We start from the raw sequence: 10513 nt of genomic DNA, 5'->3' as shown, positions 1-10513 counted from the left end.
CCAGCTCAGGGCCTGGGCCCTCCCACCTCCAGCCTCTTGGCTCCAAAGCATCCTACTGGAGGTCCAGAGAGCTGGGGTCCTACTATCCTCCCGGAGCAGGGGCCTGCCTGACCACTCCCACCTCTCCCTGCCTCCACCCCAAGCACCCTTGGGGGACCTGGAGGACCCTCTGCCTCCCCGGAGTTCTCCTCCCCGTAGGCCCTGCTCTGGGCCTCCAGCCCCAGCTTAATATGGCAGATGGACAGAACCCCCACCCAGGCCCAGGCCTCCCGCTGTGTGCTCAAAGCTCTGTGCCCACCCCCTTCTCCTCTGACCCGTGACCTGCACCACCAGAGGCCCTGGGGCCTTGCGGCATCCATCCTGGCTCCTGGCCCCTGACGCCGTGTGTTTGCTGAGCAGATGAGCAAGCCAGTGTCCCACAGCCTCCAGAACCCAGGTGCTCCTCATGCCCTGTTCTGGCCCAGTTCCTTGGGGTGGCCACCCCCTCCTTGTACTCACACCATGCAGCCACTGAAACACAAGGTTCCCCCAAGCCTGACTGACCAGCCTGACCAGCCCCTCTCTCTGTCCACACTTGACTCTGGCCCCGTGCCAGCCAAGGCAAGAGATGAGGACAGGAGGCCTCAGCGGTCTCCTTCCTGGACAAGGTGGCCGCCACGGGGGCTCTCCACAGGTCAGTCATTCTCAGCCCGCTCCTTGGCGGGCATCAGGTATCTCTGAATAATTCATGGCCCACTGCCCAGTGGCGCCGCTTACCTCGCTCTCAACAGCTTGGGAGCCCCTTGGCCAGGCATCACCCTCCCTGACTCCACCCCCTCTGAAATTTGCAGGACTGCTGTGGAGGGCGGAGCTGGCCAGGCTGGCACAGGTGTCTCATGGGAGGTGTCCCCGGGCCCCAGTCCTGCCTGGAGAGAGAATGGGGCTGAAGGGACGGCACCCAGTACTGGCCATATGCCCTGGAGAGGTGAGGGGCCGGGGAGTTGCCCAGGCCATAGGCTCCCTCCTGTGCCAGGGCTCTGCTGGGCCTGGTGGAAAGGGGCACTGATCAACGGTGAGAGCAGTGGTGCTCACCTCTGAGGTCACTGAGGGTAGCAGGGTGGGGCAGGGACAGGGCAGAGTGGGCTCCCAGTGATCCGGATTCAGGGCTGAGTGAGGACAGCTGGGATTGAAGGAAGCAGGCAGGGCTCTGACATGGCTGGGCCAGGTGCCCAGGTGTGGGGGCAGGTCCCTCCCCAGGGGCCACAGTGGCATGGTGCCCTGCGGATCACCCGTCTTCACGTGCCCTGTCGTCCTGGCAACACTGGCAAATGACAGCAGGATCCAGGTCTGGGCTTTCAGATCCAGGTCTGGGCTGAGCTCTGCAGGGGCAGGGGAGGTGGGAAGGGGCTTCACGTGCAGGCCCCTCACGGGGACCACTCTTGCCCACCTAAGATGGCCCTTGCTCCCCCACCCTGTGCCCACTCCCCATTCTAAGCCCCACCTCACACCTCAAAGCTGGCCAGAGGTGGACAGGCAGCACAGGCCCTGCCCGCATGGCGCTGGGGGACCCCTGCCCAGCCAGGATGGGTGAGGCCTGGTTCAGGCCTGGGGGGAGGACAAATTGGAAGTTCCTGGACCTGAAGAGGAGGGCAGGGGACTTGGGTGGACAAGGAGGGCGGGGCCTGGGGAGAGCCACTCCCGCCACATCTCCCACACCCCTGAGGATGTCTCAAGGTCACAGGCACTTCTCCCAGCTGAGACTTCTGGGCACTGTGGACCATGGAGGGGCAGGACTGCAGATTAGAGTCCTGGGGGTGTCACAGCCAGTTCTCCAACACCCTGGCCTATCACCCTGTTGCCCCATCACAGGCTGTCAGAGGGAGGCCCAGATGCCCCTTATCTGTCTCCAGCCAGGGAGCAGTGACTTCTATTTTAATTCCCCGGCTTGAGAGGTCCACACCTCAAGCTGGGGCTGGGGGAGCAGGAGGCAGAACTCAGGGAGGGACGAGGGAGCCCCCAGGGAGGGCCAGCTGCAGTGGCCCAGGCTGAGAAGCTTCCCTCCCAGACCCCTCCTTCCAGCGGCTGGTCGCCTGCACCTGTCCTGAAGGCGTGCAAGGGGGGTCTCGGGGGGACGCCAGAGGTAGGGTTTCTGAGAATGCACTGGCTGAAATCTGAGCAAATTCCCACGCAGAAACTCCACACCTACTGGGGCTGCCTAGGCTCTGGGCAGAGGCCCTCAGACAGCTGGGGTGGGGCGCTAGCAGAGCCACACAGCCATGTGGGCCAGGTCCCTAGCTTCGGACAGACACCGAGTCTGTTCCCCAGCCTCACCCGCCCTCCTCCCGACCCCAGGTTCCAGGCCCTGCCTGAGGCAGGTGTACAGGTGGAACCTTCAGACCAGTCTGGAGGCCAGGATGGCCACGGGCCACACACTGCTCACTGGGGCTTCTCCCTGAGGGTCCTCTGGCCTGCCCACCTGGCACACAGGGTGGCCTTTGGACCCACCCGGGAGAGCAGCCGTCCATCCTAGGCCGGCTCCGGCAAAGTGCTAGGGGCAGGGAGGGCCGGAGAGGGAGAGGGGGGAATAAACAGACACGAGCGGGGCTGGTTGTATTTTTCTTTTTATGAGTTTTTTTTCCTTTGTTTTTTTTAATATGAAAATTACTTGAAAAGACAAAGGGCCAACCCTGCCAGGCAGCTCGACTGGCCGCTGGCTGCGCCGATCCTAACATTCCAGGTGTAAGTTACAGAGCTTAAGTTCATCTACAAAAAAGTAATAAAAATAAAATTTAAAATGGCACCTTCAACAGAACACAACAAAACTTCCGGCCAGCCCGCGAGCCCGCAGTGCGGTGCGGACACTGGCGGCTCCTCTCTCTCTCCGGCCAAAATGTAACACAAAGGAAAAACTAGCTCCTGGGCGCTTGGAGTGAGTCAGGCTGCACTTATTCCCCCGACGCCCCAGGAGCAGTTTGTGGGCAGGTGAGGGTGGGCGGTGGCGGGCGGGCAGGCGAGGGGCAGCTAGTCCTCAATGACGATGGGCTCGTCGTTGACCGGCGCAGGTGGGGGCGGCCGCAGCGGCAGGGCCTGGCTCTGGCGCAGGGCGATGGGCTTATAGGGCCTGCGGGCGGCACGCTTGGTCTCCGAGGACGAGAGCAGCTTGCGAATCTTCCTGTGAGCGCAGAGTGAGCCCCGAGTGACAGGGACACACGGCTGCCCCACTGCCCCCCGACCCCACCGGCCTGGAGGCCCCACCTGGTCTCCTCGGTCGCCATGTAGAACACGTCATCAGGGGCGTCAATCCAGTTCATCCGCCGCCGCTTGACAGGGGGCAGGGAGCCCCCCCGGATCAGGCGCACTTTGGTGGGGTATGACTTCCCATTGAGCAGGAGGTTCCGGCTTGGTCCCTGCAGTGAGGGAAAGCATAAGGGGGCTGTCCTAGGGCCTCCATGCTGCACGTTGCACCCTAAGAGCCCCCAGACAGCTGCCTGGCAGATGGCACAGCATCCCAAAACCCCGAGGGGGTGAGGACGCTCTGAGGGCCGAGGGCATGCCGCTGCCTGCCCCTCCACTGGTCCCGCTGGGCCTCCTCCCAAAGCCCAAGGGAGCTATGTGAGCACACAGGTGCACACGTGTGGGGTGGGGCCCAGCCTCTCACCATGTGCCTGGTCTGTCCGTGGTTCGCCAAGCCTGACAAGAGGGGGAGGACAGAACGTGAGGCTGGGGGCAGGGCATGTCCTGAACCCACATACCAGCTGAGGAGCCTCAGCCTGCCCCAGGAGGCAGGAGACCCCTTGGGCCACTCCCCACCCCAAACCACATCCCACACCAAGGCGAGGCCCGAGGGACGAGGGTGCCTCAGCTGCCCTCACTCTGGCCCAGCCCAGGCAGCCCCACCCATGGCTCTCGGGGCTCTGAGGGCCACCTCTGGCCTGGCCAGTAGAAAAGGCACCAGCTTGGGCTTCGGGCAAGAGGCTAGGAGTCTCAGATCTGACAGCTTGCCATCCCCCCATAGGCCGCCTGCCTGCCTGCCTGCCACCAACTCAGCCAAGACCAATGGAATCGATGTACACAGTGACCAGGTGACACCTGGCACAGCTATAAATACAGTGGCACCACAGAGCTCTCCCAGGGAGGCCACTCCTCAGCCAGCACTGCTCAGATCCCAGGAGGCCAGCTCCCCTCACTGACCCCAGGGTTGGCCACCCTGGGAGGGGCTGATGGAAGCTTCTGGGAGCGGCCAGCTGGTGAGGCTCTGGCCAGGGCACAGGTGTTCCCACCCTGTGGGCTAAGGGTCTGGAGCCACAAGCCTCTGCAGTGAGTCAGGACAGGTGCCATCCAGTCACCTGTCCACAGCACCACAGCACGACCTGGGCCTGGCTACCCCAGTGGCGCCCAAGGTTTCTGATTCCCAAATGCCTGTTGGGTGAGGACCTGAGTGAGAAGGCAGGACCCAGCTCAGAGCCGCCATTGCCTCCCTCTGCGGGTGTGTGACCGTGCCAGTGTGCCCCCGGGGTGTCAGGAGCTGCTGTCTCCACCATGTGCCAGCTACCCTGCTACCCCACCACCCGGTGTCCTGCAAATCGCCTCCTAACTTGGTGCCCAATGCAGGGCAGGGGGCCACAGCGCTACTTACCCAGGTAAGTGCCTATCAGAGCGTTGGGTTGTGGAGGGAAAAAAACATACATTTAGTGTTAGAATGAGCGTGCTGAGCAGAGCTACATGGCGGGAGGTGGGAGGGGGTGTGCAGAGAGAGGCGTGTGGACCAGCAGGTTAGTGATTTAACGCTCCACAAGTGGGGGCCAGCCCTGCCCCGAGCTCAGCTCACACCTGCCCACCTGTCTATGCCACCTGTGTGTGGGCTGCCCGCAGCACTTGGGACCTGCATGCCTGACAAGCTGACATGGAAGTACCCCGATTTGGGAAAAACCCACAGAACATGGACTCTATCCAACTTGTTCATTAATGGCTTTTTATAAAATAAGCCCGAAGCTCAAAGTGCCTGCTAATGGGCACCCGCTTCCATGTCTGCAGGTTTCATCAGACCACTCCTGGGTGCCCATCGGGGGCAGAGAGGAAGGGCCAGCCCTGCTGCTGAGATGGGGCACCAGGCAGTCCCCTCACCGGAGGGCTCACAGAGGAGGCAGCAGGGGTGCTGGGGGCTGCAAGATGTGAGATGGCAGAACCAGGCAGCACAACTGCTGGCAACTCCACAGGACATGGCTGGTGGGGCTCCCAGATGTGTCTGAGACAGAGTGCCCCGGGGACAGGGCTGGGTTGGATGGCCACTGCATGCAGCCACCGAGGTGGCCATGCTGGGCTAACTCCCACAGGCCCACCCACTGCCTTGGCCAGCCCCCAGGGGATGAGAAGCCCTCTGGTACTGGGCTTGGTTGGGGAGGGGCTCAGGACGTCCACGCTGGCAGGCCCGTGGTGCTGGGGTGCTCACATGGGGACCCTGACCACCCATCTCGAGGGGCTGGCAGGAGATCCCAGCACGTCCCCTGAATCCTTCCCTTCAGCTTGGTTCCCCGTCTACCTCCTGTCACAGTGGCTAAGCCCCCCACCCCGAGGGCATGTGCCCCTCCCGGCCAACATGCCTCCTAGCCCCCATGCTGAAGCAGCCCCAGAGCTCACGAACAACTCTTTCCCAACTAAGGGGGCAAAAGCAGGGCCCTGGCCAGTGGGGGGAGTGATGGCCGTAGGTGGCACACGGACAGTCAGAAGCCCCAGGCCCAGGTGGCCTGCTCCCACCCCTCTGTAGGCCTCCGTCCCCTTCCCAGAGGGCCCTGGGGCCTGGGTGTTTACTGGGCTGGCAGACCACCCCCCCCCACCCGTCCCTGCCCCGCCCCACTAACCACACCCACAGCTCCATCCACCGACACCCCCCAAGCCAGGGCGCACGCCAGAGTTGCAGGCACAGCACGGGCGGCCACTAGTGCTGAAGCTGACGGCATGCGGGCAATTACAGCACGATGGCAGACAGTACAGGCAGGCAGAGGGGGCACCAGGGCCGCACAAGTGAGGACAGTCCACTGACCAGGCGCCGGGCCAGGAAGGAGGGATGGCCCAAGAGCTGGAGGCCCTAGGACAGGAGACGCATCTGGGGGAGTTGGTGGTCCATGGGCTGCACTTGGTTCTCTGCCAAGTGACAAGTGAGTAGGGGAGGTGGGGCGCGGCCTGGCCCGCATGGACTGCCCCACGACGTGCCCTGAGCCGCCTGCCGCGCAGCACGCACGAGCACAGCACACACAGCACTGCACCGCTCAGCGGCCATCCCCGGCCTTACCCCTACTGGGCATCAAGAGGCGCTTCTTCATGTTGCCTGGCAGCGCCCGACGACAGGAGAGAGAGGGAGAGAGAACACGGTCAGCGGGCGCAGGTGTGGGGACAAGGGGCCAGGGCCCTGGGGCCACCGGCTGTGCCGGCCCAGCTGTGAGGCCCCGCCGGCCGCCCCACTGGACTCACCATCCACCCCGTTATGTTGCTCATAGCTCCTCTTGCCCAGGATGGTGGGCGAGCCGTTATTGATGACAGGGGCCGACTTGGCGGGGGTCAGGCTGCTGAGCACGCCAGACGCACTCTTCACAGGGTCAGGCTTGGGGGGGCGGGGATGGGTCTCTGTCGGGAGCAACACAGGCAGGCGTTTCGTGGGTGAAGCACAGAAAGGCCCCATGACCTCTGCCCAGGATCCATGGAGACCAGTGCCCATCAGGGAGAGTGCCAACCGCCTGCACCCAGCGTCCAGGCCAATCCCACTCCTCAGGGTGTCCTTGGGGCAGGGGACAGCCTGGTGGGGCTGGGCCCCTTGGCTCCTCTGCCCGGGTCACTTGGCCGGATCACTGGGCGACTGCCAGCCATTTACAGGCTCCAGACGAAGGCCCACAAACAAGCAGGCCCAACAGAGGCCTCCATGTCTGGGCCACCACAGCTGATGGCAGATGGCTGGATGGCCACTGGCCAGATGATGAATTAACAGCCCAGCGGGCCAGGCGAGGACACACCCTTGGTGGCTCTCAAGAGCCATGGGCCACCTCCTCCAACAGGCTGGGGCAAGGCTAGCCTCCAGACCAAGAGCACAGATAGCAAGTGATAACAAAGCCACTTGTGTCTGAGTGGAGCACACTTAGCTCATAGTTCTGGAATGTCCTTCACGGAAAGAGTCACCTCCACGCTGGAGGGACTGACTCATGAGCCCACCCTGAGCCCAGCAAGGCGGCGAGCCCTGCCATAGCCCGCCTGTGGCTGGCCGGGTGGCAGGCAAAGCTGCCCGTGGGGCCCCAGCTGAGGTGCTCAGGGTCCTCAAGCCGCAAAGGTCCTCTACGTGCGGCTTCTGGCCAGAGCACACATATCCCACCCAGTGTGGGCCTGCCCTCTGGGAGACACGTCCTGCAGGCGCCGTCACAAGACGCCCCTCCTGGCTCAGAGGCATCACAGGAGTGGCTGAACAACCCTGACCCTGGCCCCGGGGCACCGCAGAGACTCGAGGGGCCCACTCAGGATGCCAGGAAGGCTGGACCCTTGGGGGGCGGAGGCACAGGCAGGCATTGCGGGAACGTGCTGGGGTGGGGCAGGCTCACCGAGGTACCGGAGCACAGCTTCCAGGGGTTTCCGCACGGCCTGCTTCAGCACCAGCGGGCTCTGCGAGGCTTCGGGCAGCCGGGCCGTGCCTGCGGGCCGTGCACAGTGAGGGGCACACACGAGAGGCCCAGGCCCGCTCGCCCCTCCCTCCCAGGGGACAGAGCGCCTCGTCGGGCAGGTGCACACTCACATTCGGCTTTGATGGCGGCGCTGTTGATGGGCATGTAGGGGTGCCTGGCGGCATGCCACGGGCGCAGAATCTCTCGGCACAGGCGCCGGGCAATCCGCGTGAGCTTGGTGGTGTGCAGGTAGAAGGCCTGTCGCGTCTTCATGGCAAACTTGGGGCTCCCGCTACTCCGGGCTGGGATGCCGTGGGGGCTCTGCGGAAGGGGGCGCGCCGCCCCGACACAGCGCCATGACCGCGGGCCGGGCTGGGAGGCCACGCGCAGGGGCGGGGAGGGTGCCCACTTACCATGTTACTGCGGTTTGGTCCTGGCCTCTCTCCATCTAACCGGGTTGGCATTTTCAAGCCACCATATTTCTTCCAATATGTCCAACAAGATGCGCAGAGACGACACTGCATGTTAGGGGGACCCCAAGAATACCACTGGTAAGACTGGGTGGCTACGGACAACAAAGTTGGAGATAGACGGATTCCTGAGCAGAACCAGTGACGGCAGAGAGCATTACACAGCTGTTGCCCGCCCATCCGCCCGCCGAGCCGCCCACCCCGGCCCGGGCACCCGGTGTCCCCCAAGAGGGCCTCCCGGGTGGCATGCGGCCCCCGCCCTCCAGGCTGGGTCCCAGGATGGGGCAGGGCGCCCACCGCTGCGGGCTGGGGCGGGCCCCGGGCAGCAGGTACTTACTGTAACAGCTCTCACAGGCCCGGCCGGCCCCAGGGCTCTGGCCTGGCGCCCCCGCGCCATTCACCACACCCGCCTTGACGTTGTTGACGCTGATCTGGTTCGGGTTTGGCTTGTTACTTAAGGTAAGGGAGAGAGGAAGGGCGTCACGGGCACAACCGCCAGCCGGTGGTGCACATCTCCAGGGAAAGCAGGGCTCCTCTTGCCCCCTCGAGTCCTGGAAGAGGCTCCCGTGGAGGCTGGAGCCCTTGTCTACACCCTCAGGCAGCCTGCTGGTGCTCAGGACAGCTGAGCTGAACCAGGCAGGCAGGTCAAGATGAGGCTCGTGCTGCTTGAGAAGCCAAGCAGGGCCAAGCCCCAAGCCATCCCCACCCCGGGCCCCAGGGATGGAGGGGACAGCAGGACGAACACTTACTAGTTGGGAATATAAACTTGCTTTAACTTGCTCTCCGCTTCTGCTGCTTTCAAGCGTTTCTTAAAACACAAAACAGGATCAGAGAGGCCAGCAGTCGGCCGGGAGGGGCTGCCTGTGGAGCAGGGAGCTCCAGTGTCCCCCCGCCCGTCTGCCTTGTGAGAAGTCACCCTGAAAGTCACACAGGGTCTGCCACACACAGCAGCGCTGCCCGGGACGCCCAACCCTGCCTGTGCCATGCCCCGCCCGGCCCAGGGAGCCCACCTGCTGCACGTATCTGTCGGTGGTCTTCCACATATAGTAGTACTCGATGATGCTGGTGAGCGACTTCCAGGGCAGCTGGGTGACAGAAGGGCGCATCAGGCGGGGGCACAGCAGGACAGCCCGCCATCACCCCGCCAGGAGGGCGCGTCCCGAAGCGGACACGTCATCTCTTAAAACACTCCTCTAGCCTGAGGTGTGCCGCTCTCGCCAGCACCTGGACCTTGGCACCCGGCGGTGCTCACAGCCCTGGGGCTCCACGCTGACACCCCAAGGCTAGTAAGTGTGCAGTGTCTTGGCCTGAATGTTCTCCAGCTCCACCCACACCCTGCAGCGCCCACTCATGCATGGCTCAGGCGCGGTCTCTGACATCCTAAGGGCTAGAGTTTCGCTCAGCGTGGTCACCTTCTTGCCTGCGGCCCTGCTGCTCTGGGCTCACTGCAGTACCTACGGGACCAACCCCCGTGCCACACGGGAGACGCACAGCCAGGGGCTCGGGCTTGTCTATGCTGGCTGCATTGCGCCCACTTGATCTGTCACAAGGAGAATGAGGTGGGGGTCTCCAAGATTGGGGTCCAACTGCCCCGTGTCTCCCAGCACCTGCAGCTCCTTGTCCCTTGGAGTCGGAGGGTGACGCCAGGGCGGTGGGCAGCACTTGCCCCTTAAATTCTCTCTTATCACAGCCCTGCAGCCTCTGTGCAAGTCTAGCCACCTGCTTCTGGTGCTGTTCTCACTCTGAGAAGACCCTGCTCACTCAGCTCAGATTACTAGCGAGTTCTAGACATGTCTGCCTCACGCCTCTGCTCATACTCACCCACAACCTTCTGGTGGCCACATGCCTTTCTTTTTTTCCTTTTCTTTTTTTTTTTTTTTTTAAAGATTTTATTGGGGAAGGGGAACAGGACTTTATTGGGGAACAGTGTGTACTTCCAGGCCTTTTTCCAAGTCAAGTTGTTGTCCCTTCAATCTTATTTGTGGAGGGTGCCATTCATCTTCAAGTTGTTGTCCTTTCAGTCTTAGCTGTGGAGGGCGCAGCTCAGCTCCAGGTCCAGTTGCCGTTGCTAGTTGCAGGGGGCACAGCCCACCATCCCTTGTGGGAGTCGAAACCGGCAACCTTGTGGTTGAGAGGACGCGCTCCAACCAACTGAGCCATCCGGGAGGCAGCTCAGCTCAAGGTGCCGTGTTCAATCTTAGTTGCAGGGGGCGCAGCCCACCATTCCTTGCGGGACTTGTGTTGAACTGGCAACCTTGTGGTTGAGAGCCCACTGGCCCATGTGGGAATCGAACCGGCAGCCTTCGGAGCTAGGAGCATGGAGTTCTAACCGCCTGAGCCACCGGGCCAGCCCAGACACATGCCTTTCTGAGTGACCCATCAGCCCACAGTGGTGGCAAGGCCACTCCCCTTCCAGATGAGTTT

The 10513-nt window shown here is 63.0% G+C and overlaps 1 protein-coding gene across 3 annotated transcripts in view; it reads right to left on the bottom strand.

The window, feature by feature from the left end:
- Window positions 1–2583: 2583 nt before the first annotated feature.
- Window positions 2584–10513, bottom strand: part of MTA1 (metastasis associated 1) — a 34842-nt gene continuing 26912 nt past the window's right edge. For 2 of the 3 annotated variants that reach the window (XM_081047905.1, XM_081047906.1), the window contains 11 exons: window positions 9100–9174; window positions 8839–8897; window positions 8427–8542; window positions 8033–8184; window positions 7751–7940; window positions 7560–7649; window positions 6448–6600; window positions 6269–6304; window positions 3638–3669; window positions 3235–3386; window positions 2584–3151 (listed from right to left, as the gene is read on the bottom strand). In XM_081047905.1, the coding sequence (XP_080904031.1) occupies window positions 3001–3151; window positions 3235–3386; window positions 3638–3669; window positions 6269–6304; window positions 6448–6600; window positions 7560–7649; window positions 7751–7940; window positions 8033–8184; window positions 8427–8542; window positions 8839–8897; window positions 9100–9174 (1206 nt within the window). In that variant the 3' untranslated portion in view covers window positions 2584–3000. The remainder of the gene's footprint in view (window positions 3152–3234; window positions 3387–3637; window positions 3670–6268; window positions 6305–6447; window positions 6601–7559; window positions 7650–7750; window positions 7941–8032; window positions 8185–8426; window positions 8543–8838; window positions 8898–9099; window positions 9175–10513) is intronic. The other variant, XR_013993306.1, reaches the window with a different exon arrangement.

This window comes from Rhinolophus hipposideros (assembly GCF_964194185.1).
Source record: "Rhinolophus hipposideros genome assembly, chromosome: 5".
Taxonomy (NCBI): Eukaryota; Metazoa; Chordata; class Mammalia; order Chiroptera; family Rhinolophidae; genus Rhinolophus; species Rhinolophus hipposideros.
This window is presented reverse-complemented; position numbering and strand designations above follow the sequence as displayed.